The sequence below is a fragment of the Nothobranchius furzeri genome, chromosome 16 (genome assembly GCF_043380555.1).
Source record: "Nothobranchius furzeri strain GRZ-AD chromosome 16, NfurGRZ-RIMD1, whole genome shotgun sequence".
In the NCBI taxonomy this organism is placed as follows: domain Eukaryota; kingdom Metazoa; phylum Chordata; class Actinopteri; order Cyprinodontiformes; family Nothobranchiidae; genus Nothobranchius; species Nothobranchius furzeri.
The window spans coordinates 53,289,743-53,310,736 of NC_091756.1; the positions used below are offsets into that span (position 1 = coordinate 53,289,743).

Genomic DNA, 20,994 nt, shown 5'->3' on the forward strand with positions numbered 1-20,994 from the left:
GAAGACCCAGGACACGCTGGAGGGACTAAGTCTCTCAGTTGGCCAGGGAACACCCTGGAATTCCTCCGGAAGAGGTGGCCAAAGTAGCTGGAGAGAGGGAAGTCTGGGCCTCTCAGTTTAGGCTGCTGCCCCCCCTGACCCGACTCTGGATAAGCAGATGAAAACAGATGGAAGGGTGGATAGAGCTGTTTTTTTAGCTACTTCTGATCTAAAGAAACACTGATATAAGCATTTTGGCTCACAGTCCTTTTCTTTTCCACCAAAAAATAACTTCATATTTTAAACCTAATAGCAAGACTTTCCTGAAAACTAAAGTTTTTAAGATTTGAGCAAAAACATCTTCACGTGACATTTGTTCTGGCTTATTTGACCTCAACTTTTGATGCCATTTTTTCTGAAGAAATATAAAATCACAAAGGTTTTGTTTATTTATGATATATTTGAATATTTATAATAATTTATGGTCTGTTTTTAATCTGTTATTTTTATCTTGAGATTTTAAAAACCGATTTAATTCCCATGACAGCCACATGGCGCCCTCTGCTGACCTGCTGGTGTCATTTCTAACTAAAGAACAAATGAATCAACTGAACACGTCAACAGAAATGGTTTTATTTGGGGAGAGCACAAATGAAATTACCCTTGAAATGTTATGATTTTAAAATAACCGTTGATGAAATGCAACATTTCATTTTTATTCACACATGAACTACATTGCCAGAGAGAAGAAATTCAGAAAATAACCAATTTATCTGATTTCTCACAATTACAAAACTTCTCCTGTTAGTATAACTGAGGTTCACTTCATAAATCATCATGTTGCAATTTAATATATCAATAAGTGCTGGAGACCAGCAGCAAACACAAAAATAACTATACAATTATTACTCCTATAAATATCACAGGAAAATAACAAAAGTAAAATATGAGACATTTAGCTGCAAAAGCACACAAAAACAATCAGAGTTGACTGAAGTGCTGCAGAAAGGAAATACTAAGAGCCAAAAGTCACAAACCAGAAAACATAGAACATGCAATGTTATCCAAATAAACAGAATAAAAAAAAAACTAAATGTCAAGACTAACATTGGACAGTTACTTTTTACATTTAATGTTGAGTTTTTTTGTAAATTATTTTGTCACATTTTTTCCTAGAAGACAGCAGTTCCCTGATACTCTAGGTTTTAATGTTTATGGCACGTTTTTACAATTGTTTTATTGCTTTAGAAAAGCATTACAATACAGACTTAACTGAGGGCATCATAGTTAAACCAAAATGTCCCATTTCAGTCAAATAAAAAAAACACACTTTTCCCCAGAAAAAGTGTGTCCAGGAAAAGCAGATTTCACTTAAATTTAGCTGAAAATGTATATTTGATTTTTTTTTTTTACATCTTTGTCTTACAATGAGAGTAAAACTCAAACACAAAAGCTTACAAGTGCATATATGTAGTGTGGAATCAGGTCTGTTGTTACTAACTAACCATTTACCACAACTTGTTTAACTTCACTAGTGTCTGTCTGACCTCCACAAGGTCTCAACACTGAAACCAAGTAACTGATGACACAGAGACGATGCACGCCTTTAAAATAATATTTAAATAAACCTTCTGAGCTCAGAAAGCGACCTTTGAACTCAAATTTTAACATTTTCCTCAACCAACCACTTAGGTTTTAAATTCATGCTGGCGTTGCTACGTAAACATTATTGCTCCGCTACTGGAGTTTGCTAGTGATGGGGACTGTGATTTAAAGTGCCACAACAAGTTACTTCCTTTAACATTACTGGTCTTCATACATCCCTCTTCAGTCCATGACAAAACCTGCGCTCCATACTTATTTTACAACACAGTCCATTAAGCAGCGCTCAGAAACTAATAATGTGACTTTAATGGAGGCAAAGTTGAGAAAATGGATACAGAAAGACACAAAGTAGGTAGGTATTTGGGAAACTAGCTACCAAAATGAAATCTGTTTTAGTGCATTGCCTTTTTCCCCACAATAATTGCTTTTTCCTGTGACATAAGTCAAAATTCAAATAAGTTGGCTGTACAAAAAGAAAAATTACAGTACTACGCAATGAGTAAGAGGCTTCGCTTTTAGCTGTACCTCCAGATTTCCTCTATGCTACCAGAGCGACTGTAACCATGTTTCTACCCCAGGTGGAATTTCATGTGTCTGTTCAAACTCCCCTGTTGGGTGAATTCTTGACCACAAACACCGCAGCCAAAGGGTTTTTCTCCTGTATGAACAGTGATGTGGGAATCCAGGTGCGTTTTCCGAGTAAATCTTTTACCACAAAACTCGCAGCTATAGGGCTTCTCTCCTGTGTGGACCGTCATGTGAGTGCCAAGATGAGTCTTACGATTAAACCTTTTACCACAAACTTCACAGCCAAAGGGCTTCTCTTCCATGTGCACGGTGATGTGTGTTCGAAGATGGCTCTTCCGTTTGTAGCTTTTACCGCAAATATCACAATTGTAGGGTTTTTCACCCGTGTGGACCGTCATGTGTGATGTAAGACTTGTCTTACGGTTAAACTTCTTGCCACAAAGATCACAACCGAACGGCCGCTCGTCTCCGTGAACGATCATGTGTATCTTCAGATTATTCTGGTGTCTTGCTCTTTTACCGCAGATGTGGCAAACGAATGGCTTCTCCCCTGTGTGTATTCTCATGTGTGTCTTCACATTGTGCTGATGTTTAAACTTCTTCCCACAAACATCACAGCTAAACGGCATCTCCCCGGTGTGGATCCTCGTGTGGATCTTCAGATTGTTCTCATGCCTAAAGCTCTTACCACAGCTCGCACAGCTAAACGGTTTCTCTTGAGAGTGAACTCTCATGTGAGATTTCAGACAAAACATATCTCGAAATGTTTTGCCACAATCATTACAGGCAAAGTTTTTCTTTCCTTTGTGCGCCTTCGGCTTTGAAACTGGATTTTGCTTCACTTCTGGAAAGTTCTGACTGACTGAAAAGCTGGGAGAGGTTTTCTCTGTATTTCGCCTCATGTGTCTCTTGAGAGAATGTTTATGCAGGAACTGTTTACCACAGTCTGAACAACTGAAGGGCTTTCCAGGGTAACATCCTGACACCTTGTTAACACTTGACTCAGCGTCTTGGCTTTTCTTCCGGTCACCTTCACACTCTGACAAAGGCTCCTGCCAGTCTTCATCATCATCATCATCATCATCATCATCATCTTCACTGAGTTCAGTCTCAGACGAGTCTGAATCCATGTCATTGACATTTGGTTGAATACAAGATTGTCTGACTAGTTCTAGACGTCTACAGTCCTCTTGGTCCTTTTCTGTTTTGATCCACTTAAAAGAGCTGCTGGCTGGAACGTCTGTCTCTCCCGTGTCTTGGGTTCGGCTTTGATAACGCTGTGATGATTCAGGCTCCTCCTCATCATATTCACTCTTCACAATAACGGTTAATGGGAGTCCAGTGTACTCCGTCTCATTCTGGGCGTAAAGATAATCTCCATCCTGACTGGTCCAGAGGTCTTCTTCTTCCTCCTTGATGCGAAGGGGACATGTGTCCTGCTGGTCCATACTTGACACCAAGGAACCTTCTCTTTAATCACCAACAGTGGACGGACATCTGTAAATAAACCAAAGCACCAATAAACAAGTGTGACTCCGCAAAACCACAAAATGTTTTGATCTTGACAGCTGCCTTCTTTTACGCTTTATTTATCTGGTTTGTAAAGCTAATTTTATTCTATTGTTTCCTGCTGATTCTCCTACACTGGTAAAACCCGTAGGCCTGCCCCAGTGCATGCTGGTCCAATACCAGTACCTATATTTATAGAAAAGGGCACCACAGTTCTTCCTGACTGACTTACAAAGATTAAACAAACTCAATAGTTGTTAACATACAAATAAACATTACAAATAACCCAATAACATAAAGTAACCCCAGAACAAACGTAATAAAAAAACATTTAATTCTAATTTCTAATACATCCAGTTTATAATCCATGAAGGAAATAAATGTACCCATTTCTGTTCATTTCAGTTCAGTTTTAGGTCTAACAGAAGAATAGAAAACGAGGAGAGATTTATTTATTACATAAATATTTGTCTTTTTCATTTATGAATACATAAAACAAGACCAGGCTGTACCTGCCTCTTTATTTCTGATATTTTGGACTTGAATAAAATGTCTCATGAGAGTTGGGGTTAGTCGTTGTTGATGGTTAAAATTTTAAATAAAACAGTTGGTTTTCATGCTAGATGAAAATAGTTATTTTAAAATAAGTGATTGTTTAATAAATAGATTAAATAAACGATGTAAAAAGCTGACCATCACATATTTTAAATGAAATAAATTGACTATCTTTAGTAACAAAAGTCTCATCTATCGTTTTAGTTTTGAGAAATTGACTTTAACAATACATCACATCTCATGAGGTATGTTACTAGAATTATGCAGGCAGAAAATAGAAATGTGTGTTTAAGCATTTATTTTTAAATTATTATAATATAGTATTACCAATAATGGCTAAATGAGCTAATGGTGGAAGTTAATTGGTGTAAATTAACCGAACCGTCCTTAAAATATACACACAAGCTCCAGTGCACAGGAACATAGGACATAAAACTCAGAAATGATTTAGTCCCAGCACAGCAATCCAGTCAGGATCTGGTCTGGGCCAAAGCAGCAGCTCGATCCTTTCATGTTCCAGCTGGTCTGCTGCAGACGTGCTGCTGTGTTCGAACTGACACGGTTTGGTCAAAGCTTTGGCTGTTGGGACAGATAGGATCACATATGACTTCTCAGAATGGTCCCCCGGAGCAGGCAAAAGTGATGGGTCATCAAAGATATTGAAAAACTTGAACAATACAAATGATACACGTTTGCTGTGGATCACCAAGGATGAACAAGACGAAGGCAACCAACTTCACGCATGGATGATACAACAAGAAGATATACGAAGAATTTGGATTTTTCAACTCTCAATACAGTAAGAACAGGAACTGGTAATTCAAGTTAACAATCGCAAAGCTTTGACTACACAGAGCCTGAACAAGTTCTTCAATAGGTTCAGTTCAGGAACAAACCCAGCATCCTCTTCTTGATTATTATTATTATTATTATTATGAGCTACTATAGCAATCAATTTCCCTCTGGGATTAATAAAGTATTTTTGAATTTGAATTGAATTTGAATTGAACTACAGGATATGCAGGATGACATTGATCCAGATAATTTTTACACTAGAGTACATAATCATAGTTAATTCTATACTGAAGACCAGTTTGAACTTAATGTAAATGGCCTGTATTTGATACAGCGCCTTCTAGAGTCCTGGAACCCCCCAAGGCGCTTTACAACACAATCAGTCATTCACCCATTCACACACACATTCACACACTGGTGGGGATGAGCTACGATGAAGCCGCAGCTGCCCTGGGGCGCACTGACAGAGGCGAGGCTGCCGAGCACTGGCGCCACCGGTCCCTCCGACCACCACCAGCAGGCAATGTGGGTCAAGTGCCTTGCCCAAGGACACAACGACAGGGGTAACTACAAAAGGTACATTATCTGTTATACATTTCAATTGTAGAAGTATAAATTCAAATTTTGCGAAGATTATGCAATGTTTGAAGCAATCAAAACATCAATTTACTGTAATAGCAATCTCTGAGACATGGCTCCAGGAAGGGGGGATATCTATGTTTCAAATTAAAGGATATGTTTTCCACAAGTAGAGATTGCCAAAAAGGTGGGGGTGTGGCTTTGTATATTGATAAAAACTTTAAAAGTAGATTGATGGGAGATATGACATTAGTAATGGATAACATTATGGAATGTGTATCTGTGGAAATACAAATGGAAAAGTCTAAGAATGTGTTAGTCAGTTGTATGTATAGGAAACCAGGATCTTGTATTGAAATGTTTAGAGAAAAAATAGTTGATGTATGATGATAACAAAAAAAATGTGTTTTATCCGTGGGGATTTTAACATTGACCTGTTGAACCCTCAAATGCAAAATGCAAATACAGTTTATTATTTCTATGTTTAGCCTGGGACTGTATCCACTAATAACTCGGCCAATTCGAATTACAAGAAATAGTGCGACACGGATTGACAATATTTTTACAAATATTCTTGAAAATGATGTTTTAAGTGGTCTTATAATTACTGATATATCTGATCATTTACCGGTTTATTCAGTCATACAAAGGACAACTGTAACCACTTAAAGTCAATCTGTTGTTGTTACAAGGCCAAAAAGTCAACAAGCAGTAAACTCATTTAAAACTGACTTAATGGAACAAACTTGGGAGGAGGTTTATGTGGAAGATGTAAATATGGCTTATGGAAAGTTTCTAAATATTGTTACTACTCTTTATGAAAAAAATTGCCCATTGCTTTATAAGATGAATAAGAATAAATATGCTGAAAAGCCGTGGATAACTAAGGGAATTCAGAAGGCTTGCAGGAAAAAATAAGCTGTATAAAGACTATAAAGAAAAGAACGGAGGAAGCAGAACAGAAATATAAGATATATAAGAATAAATTAATAAGTATTATGAGATCTAGTAAAAGAAATTATTATTGTAAATTATTGGAAGGAAATAAATCTAATATTACAAACACGTGGCGTATATTAAATGATATAATAAAAATAGGTAGTGGCACTAATAGTTTTCCAAATATTTTTCTAACAAAAGATAATCAAAAATGTATCAGTCTAAAGAAATAGCAAATGAATTCAATAAGTATTTTACTGAAATTGGGCCAAATTTGGCAAAGGACATAGCAAATACTAAGTTAGATGCTGATGCTGTAAGTAACAAATGTAGATAAAACCATATTTATTCAAGGAGGCACAAATGAAAATTAAGTTATAACACTTGTTAGAAAATTTAAAAGTCAAAAGTCAGCAGATTTACATGGATTTGATATGTCTGTTGTAAAAGAAATCATTGAGACTAGAGCCAAACCACTTATACATGTTTGTAATCAGTCTCTCCAATCAGGAAGATTTCCTGAAAGGATGAAGGTTGCAAAGGTCATTCCTATCTATAAGGATGGAGACAAATATGAATTTTCTAATTACAGACCGATTTCTATTTATCTCAATTCTCCAAAATACTAGAAACAATATTTCATAAAAGATTGCATGACTTCATTGTGCATCATGGTATTCTATGTGAACAGCAATTCGGGTCTTAGACGTGATCGGACAACGTCTCTGGCAATTGTTGATCTAGTGGAGAAAATATCTGATGCAACTGACAAAAAACAATATGCTGTAGGGGTGTTCTTAGACCTGGCCAAAGCTTTTGATACTGTCAATCATGACTTATTACTCAAAAAATTGTGTAGATATGGCATGGTAAACCTTCAAATGTTTATTATTATTATTATTATTATTATTATTATTATTATTATTATCATTATTATATTAAAGGTTACTCTAAAGGTTACATCCTGGTGTTGATGTACAGGTGGTTTGGGCTCATTCTGCTGCATGACCCACAAGCCTCAGCTAACATTTATCATCATTTAACAACCAGTGACTAATCTACGCTGAAACACACAGTGATCAGAGAGTACTCCCTCCCAGGTTGGATAGCAGGTTTTATTTTTTTTTTTTTTTTTTGTCCTCTTTGATCCATCAGATTGATAAAGCCAATTATTATTATTATTATCATCATCACTATTATTATTATTATTATTATTATTATTACTTGTTTTTGTCACAGTACATCCCTTGTCTTGAGTTCTTGTCAAAAATTAGCAACGGTAAATGAATAATTCAGAGATTTAGATGGAATTAAAAACTTTTTGAAACCCTGTTGCAAATATGATTCTCAATAGTACAAAAAATAAACATATTTTAAATTAAATCCAGTTAAACATTGAAGCTGATTGTTTAATTAGCAAACAACCCCCCACCCCCCACCCTTCACTAACGGGCCAGCTGTCCCAAATAAATCTGGGATGTTGGGATATAAAACCCTTTAATAAATACTGTCCCCGCCAGTTCGCCGCTCTCTCTGAACATTTGTCTCATTAATCCAACACAAGCGTAACTAAATCAGTTTTGTAGCTCTATTTGGCTACTGCTAAGCTAACAGTTAGCTGATTTCTCCTGGGAAAAGAACAAAACTCCTTATTGAATCAGATTTTTCTTACCAGCTGTTCGGTTTGTTGATTCTTAAACTCCAGTTTGACCTCTACAGTCAGACTTCCAGCGTTGGTTTGATGAAAGTACCCCACTTGGTTCATGGTGTTGTTCTCTTTAGAACAATCTGGAGGCTCGTTTGGTGACCCAGGCCTGAGCAGAACCGACCACTGCTCGAGGTGGACCGTTACATTCCAGTCAGACACAATTCAACGGGACCTCAGGAAAACTGATTAAGAGGAAAACTTATTAAGAAATGGGCCCAAGTCATTCTTTGTGCCGTTTTACGTTTTCTTTCTATATTTTTGAACAGGCAACTAATCAGACACCCTGTAGCTCTGTCACCATAGTAACCACAGTAAATCGTCACTCATCCTTTGGAATCGTAGGATGTCCAAGGAAGATCCCGATTTTCTCGCATCTGATTGGCTAGAAGGGCTCTACTGCGATTGGCTACTTCATTTAGCAGCAAACAGTTGTCCCTTGCTAATGCAGACTACCCGCCTATCGCCAACAAAACAGCTGTGTTGGGGATTTTTGTAAAGAAAATGTGAAGTTAGCGCTATAATAACTATTCTGTCCTGTATTGCAAAATACTTTTATGTTTTTTTATTACCAAACGTAAAATGTGAATTTTTAATAAATCTGGTTTCATTCATAACACTGTAGTATAAACTGTGATGTATAAACTTATCTTTTCCAGCAGGCTTTTTACTAATAGGGATTTTGTTTTTATGGCGGATCTCTCATTTTGCTTTGTGTCTTATTTTATTTTAGTTATTGATTTTAAGATCTGGCTGTAAACAAAAATCATGCAGCTAGGGAAGACAGTTTTCTCTTGCATGAAACAGTCAATCGTAGGTGTCCTTCCAGCCAATCAGAAGGGAGAAAGGCGGGACCTTCCTTTGACATCCTACGATTTCAAATTACGCCCACGGTTAACATCTATGGTTAACCATCGACATAACGCAACCTTCTCCACTTCCTCTCCCAATATGGTGGATCATGGCGCCCTCTACTGTATTGTTAGGCTCACTGGTTTATTAAAAAAAATACTAGAAAACTTTTCCTTTTCTAAAACTGGGACCCTGTTCTCTGAAAGTTGACATACACAAACAAACATTTTCAGGCTAAATTTTAATCATTTGTGTGCAGAAAGCACTTATGTGCAACCTAGAAAAATATATTTCTCTTGAATTGTTAGATTTAAAAAGATATGTCACTATTGTTTTCTTTGTCATTGAGCTTTCATTGTAACATGTGACTACATGTAATTTCTCTGTATATAGCTGCATCCCTGGACCAGAAGTCTCAATGAGTTTTTGCTTTGTTAAAGAAAAGAATAATTTAAAAATTACATTATGTGGGATTCAAGTCAAGTCCAGTCAATTTTATTCATATAGCACTTTACAACAGCATGAAAGCTGACCAAAGTACTTAACAAGCCAAAACCAAATACAGTAAAAACAACAGCAATTTGCTAAAATGCTAAAATTCTAAGGTTTTGTGTGCAAATAAAGAAAACATGGGGTGGTGTGGTGGGTGGTGAAACTGCTATGACTCCTCCCTTGCAACAAGAAAGTCATAGATTCAAAGCCAGGCCTTTCAGCATGTTTTTAACTGTGGCTCCAGTCATACTAGATATAATCAACACCAGTCTGGTTTCTGGTGTTGTGCTGAAAGAGCAAGTCACCCCCAAATCAACTTTTTTTGCTGATAAACTATATGAGTGTCTAATTCTGCTGTAGACATGTGTGGTCAATAATTTGGCACTTTAGTGCATCTTGTTGATATTTAAATAATCTGCCTAAAACTGTCAGTGTTGTGCCATCTTCAGGTAAAAACTCTACACTGCATTTGAATTTAAATCTGCCATAGCTATTAGCTAAGAGGTAACCCATGATATTAGCTGGTACATTATGATGTCACAACGTCGTTGTGAGCCAGTGTGTGTGTGTGTGTGTGTGTGTGTGTGTGTGTGTGTGTGTGTGTGTGTGTGTGTGTGTGTGTGTGTGTGTGTGTGTGTATTTGATAGCGGCTCCGCCCTCTTGGTCTGCCAGACAACAGCATTTGTTGCATTTTTCAAACAGAAAGTGGGAGTGGAGTAAAACTCTGTTAGGGAGTGACTTGCTCTTTAATGATTTTAAAAGAGTGGGCATTCATCCACTCTTAAAAGAAAACCTGGGCTACATGATTTTTTGGCATCTAAATTTAGGGCAATTTCTAAGCTCCCCTTTTTATATAAGGTTATGGAAAGATGTGTCTATGGCCAGTTGAAGCATGGCCTTTTTCTATGAAAATAATATTTTTGAAATCTTTCAATCTGGTGTTAGACCACTACACAGAACTGAGACAGCTTTGCTAAAGGTCTTAAACAACCTTTTTGCAACCGATGGTGGAAGAAGGTCTGTGCTGCTTGTTTTATTGGATTTAACTGCAGCCTTTGATACTGTGGACCACAAGGTGTTGTTGCATCGTCTTGAGAATTACGTGGGAATTACAGGCCTAGCTTTAAATTGGTTTTAGTTCTATCTCTCCAGCAGAATGGTGTGTGTGTGTGTGTGTCAAAGTTGGGCATTTTATGCAGTGCTCCTTTATTGTGCAGAAGTCAGTTTTTGCTGTGGTTACCAATTGCATGTTTTTTGAGTTGTTTGCTTGTTTACTTGCATGGATTTGTTTTTTGTCTTTTTGATCATGGGACAATGAACTTCCGATTGAGAGCAGCTGCGCCGCTCATAATCACAGACCTATACGGCTCGGGATTGGACCATTGAGGGGTTTGGACCTTTTATAAGGACACTGACAGGTGAAGGAGGGGTGTGCAGTGGAACGGGGAAAGCAGCAACAGAGCAACAGCGGGATCTGCGTTCCTGAAACCAGCTTGGATTGCGGCACAGGCGCTTTCTGTCTCCTGGGAGAGACCAGAGGACGCTGTGGGAGGATCAGTCGTCACACTGACGCCTCCTTGGTGGACTGTGGTGTATTACGTAACACCCCAGATGAAGGATTTTGTTAATTTGGGTGTGAAGGGTGACAACACTTTTTGTTTTAGAGGCCACAAATGGGGTTGTGGCATCTTCTTTCTATCATCTAGGGTGCTTGGCTAAGTTTATACCATTCTTTTCTAGATGTGACCTTGAAATTTTTGTGCATGTGTTCTTAACTTCACGCTTGGACTACTGTAACTCTGTCCTTTTCGGTGGGAGTCAGAGTGCCTTAGTGTTAAGATAATTAACTCTGTCCTTTTCGGTGGGAGTCAGAGTGCCTTAGTGTTAAGATAATTATATGTGTTTTCTTTTATCGTGCTTTATGCTTTTATTACATTTAAAGATTTGACCATTTATGCTGAACAGTGCTGTATTTTTTGAAGTCTCATGTAAAAGTACTGAACCTTGGTCCTGACCTAATGTGACCCAAAGACATCTGCTGACTTGGACAACTGCTGACTCGGGCAACAAACAGTTGCACGTTGTATGATTAAGACACTGAAAGCTCTTTGTGTAATACTGAACGGTCTTTGTGTGAAACTTGTAACAATTGCTCAAAACTGAGAGCTGTGATTTCCTCCTCCCTTCAGATCAGCTCATCAGACGTGTAACTAGGGAACTCCCAACTTGTAATAAATAGAGGACGCTCGGATTCCAAAGGCAGAGTGGTTTTGGAGGACCTGCCAGCCCAGGGAAGACTGAACTGGTCGGACCTTATTCCATTCTCCTCGAGCATAAAACAGAATTCTGACTTCTTGTGTCTCTTTTCTTCCTTGTGTATGGTGTCTAGGGGTTTAAACCTGACTCTTAGCTTGTCTGCAGCTTGTCCAGAATGCTGCCAGGAGATTTTTGGACTGACAAAAGTTTGAATATGCTACCAATATAGGCAGTTCTATATTGGCTACCTGTTCCTTTTAGGATTTGTTATTAAAGTTATTTTACTGTTTTTTAAAGCACTGAATGGTTTGGCTCCAGCGTATTTGGCAGATACTTTGCAGTTGTGTTCCCTCTCGGGCACTTCACTCTGAAGATCTGTCCCTGCTTGGGTTGTCCAGGTCACGACTGAAGACGCGGGGGACAGAGCTTTTTCAGTGGCAGCTCCAACTCTGGAATAAGCTTCTGCATGTTCAGCAGTCCCCTTCTGTAGCCGTTTTTAAATCTAAGCTGAAGACCCATTTTTTTGAATCGGTGGCTTCTGTGCTTGGAAAGCTTCACTTCTGTCAGTGTGCCCCAGGGCAGCTGTGGCTAGAATGTAGCTCATCACCATCAGTGTGTGTGAATGGATGAATGATACACTGTAGTGTAAAGCCCTTTGGAGTCCTATGACTCAGAAAAGTGCCATACAAGTGCGGGTCATTTATTTATCATTTGCCTCACTGCTGCTGCTGTCCTCATTCTCTGAAATTATAATGGCACTGTTAGAATAAAGAATAATTTTTAAATAAAATAAATAAAAATGTCTAATATTTCTAAAGATTTATACCATTTTGAAGGGCAGCAGTAGCTCAACAGGTTGAGCGGATTGTCCAGTAATCAGAAGGTTGCAGGTTTGATCCCGGCTCCGGACAGAGAATTCTGCTGTTGTGTCCTCAACCCACCTTGCCTGCTGGTGGTCGGAGGGACCGGTGGCGCCTCGCCTCTGTCAGTGCACCCCAGGGCAGCTGTGGCTACATTGTTGCTCATCACCATCAGTGTGTGAATGTGTGTGTGAATGGATGAATGATACAGTGTAGTGTAAAGCGCTTTAGAGTCCTTAATCTGAGAGGCGCTATACAAGTGCAGCTCATTTATCATTTACCACAGTTTACTTGAATACAACATGTGTGGTCACTGGTCAGTGGATCAACATGCAGTGGTTCTGCTGTACTTCTCATGACGGGATCCTTCCTCCTCCTTGGTTCTGGGTGATGAACAAGCAGGTTTGGAACAGCATCAGCCCTGAGTCTCACCTTGCTTTGCCTAGTCATGGTAAACTGTCCCTCCTCAAAATGGGCCTGTAGAGTCGTGTATTATTTTATTTCCTGCCATACTTAAGTTTGCAGCCTTGTGCAGTTGAGAGCAAAACATGTAGAAAACATTTGCGAGTGTGCATTAAACTTACTGCACACAGCTTTTTGTTGTTGTGATCTGTGGTCATGGTGAGGTTGCTCCTGCTGACTTGAGCCAGTCATTTTCTTCTTCTCTCTGCATCTTTGGGGAAGCCATACATTCTGATTCCTCCCTCAGACCCATTGCTACATCCATTTGCAGCGCAGCCAACCATGGTAAGATAATCAACCTATAAAGGTATTATTAAAATACTATTTGTACATATAGAAATATTGAACTAGACCAAAAAATAGAGATGTAAAATTACATTTTAAAATTTTATCCAACCTTAAAATTTGTAATTTTCAAAATTTAACCCAATGACAAATTTTATTTTAATAATCAAAATAAAGTTATTGAAAAGAGTTTCATTAGGTCTTGAGTACAATGCTCATAATTAATGATTCAGCTTATTTGTGCATATGTGATGGCTAAACATAATGTTGGTAAAAATGGTTTATTAAAAACGCTATTATACATGTTGTACAAGTTTGTATTCATTTTTTTTCACAATTAACACACACTTTATCTACTGTGTTTGACCATACAGTTTTATTAAAATTTTCTTTTTAATTAGCTGCTATTAGTCAGGCTATAGAAGCCAGATAAACTGGGTTATAGATGCATGTACTGTCTTCACATAAAAATATAAAGTAATGATTGCAAAATGTATTCTACTGAACATAACAGATCATCATTCAAAGCATAAACAGCTACATATTTTCTTCAAGGTAAGCTGGAGTAGAATTCTAGCTTTCAATAAACACTTTAAAATGGATATCACAACTCAGGTTTAGGGCTTCTTGTAGGACTTATTTAAATATGCTTATATTAGAGCAGTGTGTTGCATTACTACATCAAATTTATTTCTATAATATATTACAGTAATGTATGTGGTCTAAATGTATTCTACAATGTGTTAGGACTGCCGTGTTACCAGGGGCGGATCTACAAAATTATTTATGGGGTGGCAGAAGAGGGGCAAACATTTTTCTAGGGTGGCCATTCATATATATATATATATATATATATATATATATATATATATATATATATATACACACAGAGAGAGAGAGAGAGAGAGAGAGAGAGAGAGAGAGAGAGAGAGAGAGAGAGAAACACGTTTTCCTTTTTATTTTCCCAGGATTTGCATATTCATTTGTTTTGGGTCCTCATTTAATAAGCTTAAAGGCCCATCATGAAAATAAAACACATAATAAAATTATGTCCTTCCTACAACAGCTGAATGCGGCAGTTTCCATGTTGCTCAGCAAAACAATTTACACATTCATCAAGGTCCAAAGATTTTGCCCGTTTTGATTCAATGCTGAGTACAGCCTAGCTTCATAGTCTTTTCTCTGTCAAAGGAGACTGCAAATAGGTCTTTATGAGCCAGACAGTTGAAAAACGTTGATTTTTCTTGAATTTATAGCTACCAGCTGGGGTGGCAGCAGCGGTAGCAAGGCTTTCTTTTAGGGTGGCAACTGCCACCCTATGCCACCCTTATAGATCCGCCCCTGCGTGTTACTGTAATGTAGAACATGGGTGTTTGCCTTCCTACAAATGCTCGGAAAAAAATAGGCTACATTGTGAAGGAATTAGGACATAATATATGGCATAATATGTAATATTATTCAAAAAATACCAAAAATAGCGAGGGGAAATGTGACAATATTCAATTTTTGTGATTTGTCCCACCATATACCGTGGATGTTTGGAACTATTGAGAGCTCCATGAACCACGTGACAGCGAGTCGGTGCGTTCAAAGCGTGTCGCAACTCTGATCTGGGTATCACTTATCACAACGCCACAGGATACGCACAGTGAGAATGTATGTGCTCCACAGGACAAAAAAAAAAAAAAAGAAAAAAAAACTCGACAGGAGAGGAGAAGGTGTCCGTGTGGATGCCTGTTTAAAATCCGTGAGTGGCTGGGCGTGTCTGTGTTGTGTAAGTAAATAAAACCAGTGTGTGTCCTGGTGTTGAACAGATTCGTGGATCCTGCCTGTCTGAAATGTAACGGATGAATTATGAAGTGATCTGCAGTGATTGGTTTTGTTCAGGCCTGGTTCGTATCAAACGCATTGACAAAATGAACCAAGTGGATTATTTTCATCGGAACAATGGAAATCATATTCTTTCAGAAGATCAACCGGAGATGGAACAGCTCGATGGCCATGAGCAGCAGGATGTTGCTACAAACCAAACAACAGGTGAGAATAATCTCAGATTAAATTAGTTTATGTTGAACACCCCCACCCCAGAAAACTCGAACAGCTAACCGCTACTTTGATACTGTTGTGCTAATAGATTCATATTACCTAAAACTGTCATTTACCGATCACGCCTACGTGCATGCTCGTGTGTAACATCAATATTTCCTCTGCAGCTATATAGTTCACATAGGATAGAAACGTGCTAATGGCGCTACTTGTCAAATATACCAGAGACAAGTCTTCCACAAGCAGAGAAATCCAGTCTAGAGCTGAGATTGGCAATTTTATTGAAAACAAATAGCCTGGCAAGCCAGACGAAATAAATATATTATTTGCAAACTTTGCAAAGCAAGAATTTAGTCTAGTTTACTAGGCTACAAATGCTATGCTGCAATTTTTGATTCTTTATCAGTGTGTGTGTGTGCGCGCGCTCAGCTCTTCTCTGCTCTGCCTTCTCCAACCCCCAGTGAGTCATGGCAGAAGGCAGCTCACACTGAGCCAGGTTCTAGATTTAGATGTCTTCCTGTTAAAGAGGAGCTTTCCTCTACACTGTTACTACATGCTTGCTAAGTTTGATGTGAAAACACCAACATCAGTCACTGGCCAGTTGAATCTGCTGTTTTTTCTTACATATGAAACTTTGGAAACACTTTACAGTAAGGGTCCCTTTATTAACGTTAATTAGTGCATTAATAAACAAAGGGCGCCTTAATAATATTACCGTTCTTGTTTACTATTAAGTGTCCTTGAGGTTAGCACAAAGGGCTGGATGGGTGTCTATTTAGTAATGTATATTTAATATGTTAAGCAGTTGTTAATACTTTATTTACTAATTTATTAATGATTAATAATGCACTTAGTAGCGTTAATAAGGGGACCCTTATTGTAAAGGGTTACCGGATATTCTGTTCTATTCTAACACTGGCCTTTCAGTCTTTAACTACTATTTATTCCTAACTTGTGTGTTTTGTGATCTCTGCAGATGTCAAGCAGCTTGTGTTGATTAAAGAAGAAGTTTCCCTTGATTGGAGCTCAGATCTGGACCAGGAGAACCCAGGACTCCTCCAGGTGAAGGAGGAAGAGGATGAAGATTCGAACAGTGTGGAGGAAGATGATGAAAGATGGCAGAAGATTAGGAACATCAGTTTCCCTTTGAATGTTATTGTGAAGACTGAAGATAGCGAAGAAGAGGACTGCCAGTATTTACAACCTTCTCAAAGCCTGAATGATGGCAGCAGTGAGGCCGAACCTCCCACCAGCAGCTCAATTCAACCAGTCAAAACAGAAAGTGACGAAGAGGACTGTGAACCAGCTGGAAACCCAATACGTTACTTCTGGCCAAATACTGATGAAAAGGCTTCAGCTTCTTCTGAAACTGAAGTCAGTGATGATGAGGAGGCTTTTCAGGAAGCTCTGTCAGATTTTAGAATCAATACCAGCAACGTGGGATGTGACACCACCAAAGCAACCTACAGCTGCTTTGAGTGTGATAAAAAATATTTCTACAAGCAGTCTCTTCACAGACACATGAAATGTCACGCCTCCAGTCAGGTTAACACCGAAAACCCTAAAGGGCAGGAAGATGTAGAATCAAACGATAAAGGCAAGACAAAAACATTCATTTGTGACATCTGTGGACAAAAGTTTAACCAGAAGACAAATCTGAACACACACAAGAGAATCCACACAGGGGAAAGGCCTTTCAGCTGTGACGAATGTGGCAAAAAATTTACTCAGCGGGGAAATTTACAAAATCATAGGCGAGTTCACACCGGAGAGAAGCCATTTATATGTGACTTCTGTGGTGAAAGATTTAGGAACCAAGGAATTCTGCAGGCACACATGAGAGTCCACACGGGCGAAAAGCCGTTTATCTGTGATGTCTGTGGTAGGAAATTCAGCCGGAAGACACATTTCAACACTCACATGAGGGTCCACACAGGAGAGAGGCCGTTTAGTTGTGGTGTTTGTGGCAAAGAATTCAGCCACAAGACACATTTCATGGAGCACATCAGAGTTCACACGGGAGAAAAACCTTTTTCATGTGGCGCTTGTGGGAAAAGATTCCGACTTCAGTGTAATCTCAAACGACACATGAGAGTCCACACGGGTGAGAAACCCTTTCGGTGTGACAAATGTGGGAAGACGTTTAGTTGCAAATCCCACCTTAAAAGACACACGACAGCTCACACAGGCGAGAAGCACTTTGCTTGTGATATTTGTGGTGAACGATTCACAGGTTCGGGTGGCCTGAAGAGCCACGTGAGAGTCCACACTGGAGAAAAGCCGTTTGGTTGTGATGTTTGTGGAAAAACATTCAGACAAACCTCAACTCTGAAAAGACATATGGTTGTCCACACCGGAGAGAAACCATTTAGCTGTCCTCTCTGTGATGCGAGATTTACACAACAAGGAAACCTGAAGAGCCACATGAAACTCCATGCACAGTAGGTGCAGGTTTTCGGCACCTGGATTTTGGTGCCACTTTTCAGTGAAGGTCCCTTTATTAACTTTACTGTTATTTTTAACCATCGAGCGTCCTTAAAGTGACGGTGCGTATTTTCCCCGGTGATAGGGGGCAGTACATATCTAGTAACACAAACAAGATTCCTCACAGGCTCCCACAGAAAGAAACATTGCGTCTAAGTCGGCATCACCCAGTGTGTTAGACCCACTCGTACTTTAGACCTGATTTTTGTGGTTATAGGTTACAAAGCCGCCAATATTTTGCAACACCTGGGCATCATTTAAGTAATTCTCAACATTTTGATGGATATTTCCAGAGATTATTGGTGAAACTACACAATGTCACTTTAAGGTTAGAACAAAGGGCTGGGGGGTTCTTTGATTAATAATGCAGTAATGTTATTACCAAAATGTGTGTATATATGTGTAAATCTGCCTACCATTTAGGTTAGCCTGCATCTTGCAGAACAGTTTCGTGCTTTTCTGATGAGCTTAACAGATCTAAAAATGCAAAATGCGTTGACTGAATTCAAAGGTTTCTTTCTAAGGCTCTGTATGTATGGTTGTTTTAGCATGTAAACCACTTAGTACTGGATTTGTAATTAACATTTTTTGATCAGTTGATGTGTTGATATTAGTCTTTTTGGTGCTTCTGTAAATACAGACTGTTTTATTTCATCTGTTATGAAAGTGGCCTGATTGGCTTGTTAGGAAAAATGTTATAAACATGGTTGCTTGTTTTAAAATATCTGTTTGCTTTTGTTTAAAAGAACTGTGTGATTAAACCCCACAAGAAAAAACAAATACGTTTTTCTCCGGGCCAGATATTCGTCGCCACTGGCATGTGACGGTGGCGCAGGAGTTAAGCGCTCGCCCCATAATCAGAAGGTTGCAGATTTGATCCCCGTTCAGTCTGGTGTGTGTGTGTTGTGACCCAGAATCACTTGAGCAGTTTACAGGACCCCTGGCTGCTGGGAAGGAAAGTAGAGAGCGATGAGGGACGACAGAGCTGTTTACATCGGGACAATCTGCCTTCTACAAAAGCACAACCTGGGGGGTGAAACCTGCTTGCAGAACCAAAACTTTCACTTGTATCATGTGCCGAGATCAGATGGCAGACAAATTAATGGGCCTGTTCTGTAAAAATACTATCGAATCTGGACTCTGGTGGGCTACACACACACACACACACACACACACACACACACACACACACACACACACACACACACACACACACACACACACAGACTAAAACTTTACTTATCTTACAATCTCACATTGCTGAAACTGTTTTGTGATTAATGAACACAAATTAATGATGATTGTAAATAACTGTTATAACCTATACCAGGTTGCCATCTTAACTGCAATAAACTCAACAGAACCTCATCAGAACAGGACAGAGAATCATAGAAAAATAAAGATATGTCCCATCAACCCCAAATGCTCAGTTGTGAAAGATCAGGATCAAAGAAACTATAACACTTTTTTATAGTGTAGAGTGACTCGTGATGGTCAAGTTAAAGAATCACTTATACAATCTGCTTTCACAGCATTTGATGTGAGAGCAGACATTTTAGCAAGATGAAGTCCAGAGGAAACAGACACAGGAAGGAAGTCTATCTGCCTTAACCAGTGGGGGGTGGAGGTGACAGGAAGAGGAGAGACAAACACTGATATGTATTGTTTTTACCTCCAGCATTAAGAGACTATGGGGACAGGTGATCTGGTTTTCCACTCATATGACCAGCTCTCTCTATTCTGTTAATGTTCCTGAGAGATCTCGTGAAGGCTGCTGCCACATACTCTTGTCTGAAAACATCCCTTTTCTGTGTTTTCCTAAACTCTTGTCTTTGTGCTGCTATGTAGTGTCCATAATCGTCCACGTTCATCTCATCAGATACCGAGTCCTACTGAAGAGTTATGGAAACCAAAGGAGCACGTTTGATGGTGGGTCACAAATCCTCAACCGTTTACTGGTTGACTCGTTAAATGTGATTTTACCCATTTATCAATGTTAAAATATTTTTCTACAACAATACAATAATATGTAGAAGTGGCACATGCCACTTGCAGTACTTCGCTCCATCAGAGGGCAGCAGACACATTCAGCATTCGATGCTAAAGAGGTTTAAACTCGCCTATCAGATATGATACAGAAGGTGCTGAGGGGTTAGGAATGGTCTGATGGTTCAAATGTTAAAGCTTTGTGTAACATGCTGCTCTTTAGTGAGGGTTTATTAATCCCCTTTACAAACAGAAAATTGAACAGTTTATATAAACTAGGAAGCTACACCTATTAGATTCCCACTGAGCCTGCAGTTCCTTGTGCTTTAAATGCAGTTTTACAGACTTGGAAATAGCTTTTCTGCACCCTGAACATTTGGAGGGGACAACAAAAGCTGCCAGATTTGGCCTTGTGCACATTGCTGATTGCAGTACGTAATGGCAACTTCATGCAACCAGACATTCTGGCAACCCTGCAGAGTCTGATTTATATCATCAGTAACTCAGTGGTGGAGCCTCCACCCAATTACTCGGCCTCTTGCACAGCTGGCTGCTCATCACCTGCCTTTCAGCACAAAGAGGTCACATGGCTGGTTCAGCATCAACCTACGCTACGCAGAGCCTACAGAATTCTCCATGCCATGTATGTGAATGTCATTTTCTTTACTGGAATACAAAAATGAGATTCATGCCCAAATACCAGAGTTATGCCTCTATGTTCAAGAGCTGATGTAAACTCTTAATTAAGCCAGTCTAAAGTGGGTTGGATATTAGTTGAGCAAGAATTTATTTTTTCCACATGTTCCTTCCCAGCAAGTTTGTGAATTTGTGAAATTAGTGCAAAGTTACAGGATGTACATATTCATTCATTTTTATAGATACCGAATTTAAAAAATTGAGGAATTGCATAGTGAAAGGTTCCCTTTGAGCAGTTCAGAAAATCATTTCTCAATATGAACGAACTCAACCAGAAACTCATTTGAAACAAAAACCCTCCGTGCTTCCTTAGTTTTTCTTCCAACATCTCATTTTTAAAGCATGTCTGGTTAGAAAACAAAACTAATCGTCACTGCTTAT

At 38.9% G+C, this 20,994-nt stretch overlaps 2 protein-coding genes across 3 annotated transcripts; one reads left to right on the plus strand and one right to left on the minus strand.

Annotated features, from left to right (window-relative positions):
• Window positions 1–1,929: 1,929 nt before the first annotated feature.
• LOC107387265 (gastrula zinc finger protein XlCGF57.1) lies at window positions 1,930–8,298 on the minus strand. The gene is made up of 2 exons (XM_015962137.3): window positions 8,162–8,298; window positions 1,930–3,609 (listed from the first exon to the last, which is right to left on the minus strand). The coding sequence occupies exon 2, from the start codon at window positions 3,558–3,560 to the stop codon at window positions 2,154–2,156; it is 1,407 nt and encodes a 468-aa protein (XP_015817623.3). The 5' UTR covers window positions 3,561–3,609; window positions 8,162–8,298; the 3' UTR covers window positions 1,930–2,153.
• A 6,813-nt stretch (window positions 8,299–15,111) lies between these two features.
• On the plus strand, window positions 15,112–18,102 carry LOC107387262 (gastrula zinc finger protein XlCGF57.1). Of its 2 annotated transcripts, XM_015962135.3 has the most exons (3): window positions 15,155–15,293; window positions 15,370–15,438; window positions 16,424–18,102. In XM_015962135.3, exons 2-3 carry the CDS (start codon window positions 15,384–15,386, stop codon window positions 17,890–17,892), a joined length of 1,524 nt encoding a protein of 507 aa, XP_015817621.3. In that variant the 5' UTR covers window positions 15,155–15,293; window positions 15,370–15,383; the 3' UTR covers window positions 17,893–18,102. The 2 variants fall into 2 exon arrangements, with proteins under 2 accessions (XP_015817620.3, XP_015817621.3); XM_015962134.3 differs by having other exon boundaries at window positions 15,112–15,438.
• Window positions 18,103–20,994: the final 2,892 nt, after the last annotated feature.

Excerpts from the sequence above, each read along its gene's own strand:
- LOC107387265 (XM_015962137.3), bottom strand. The coding sequence starts at position 3,560 with ATGGACCAGCAGGACACATGTCCCCTTCGCATCAAGGAGGAAGAAGAA.
- LOC107387262 (XM_015962134.3), top strand. The coding sequence starts at position 15,249 with ATGAATTATGAAGTGATCTGCAGTGATTGGTTTTGTTCAGGCCTGGTT. Across the intron at positions 15,439-16,423 it reads TGCTACAAACCAAACAACAG|ATGTCAAGCAGCTTGTGTTG; the intron begins GTGAGAATAATC and ends TGATCTCTGCAG.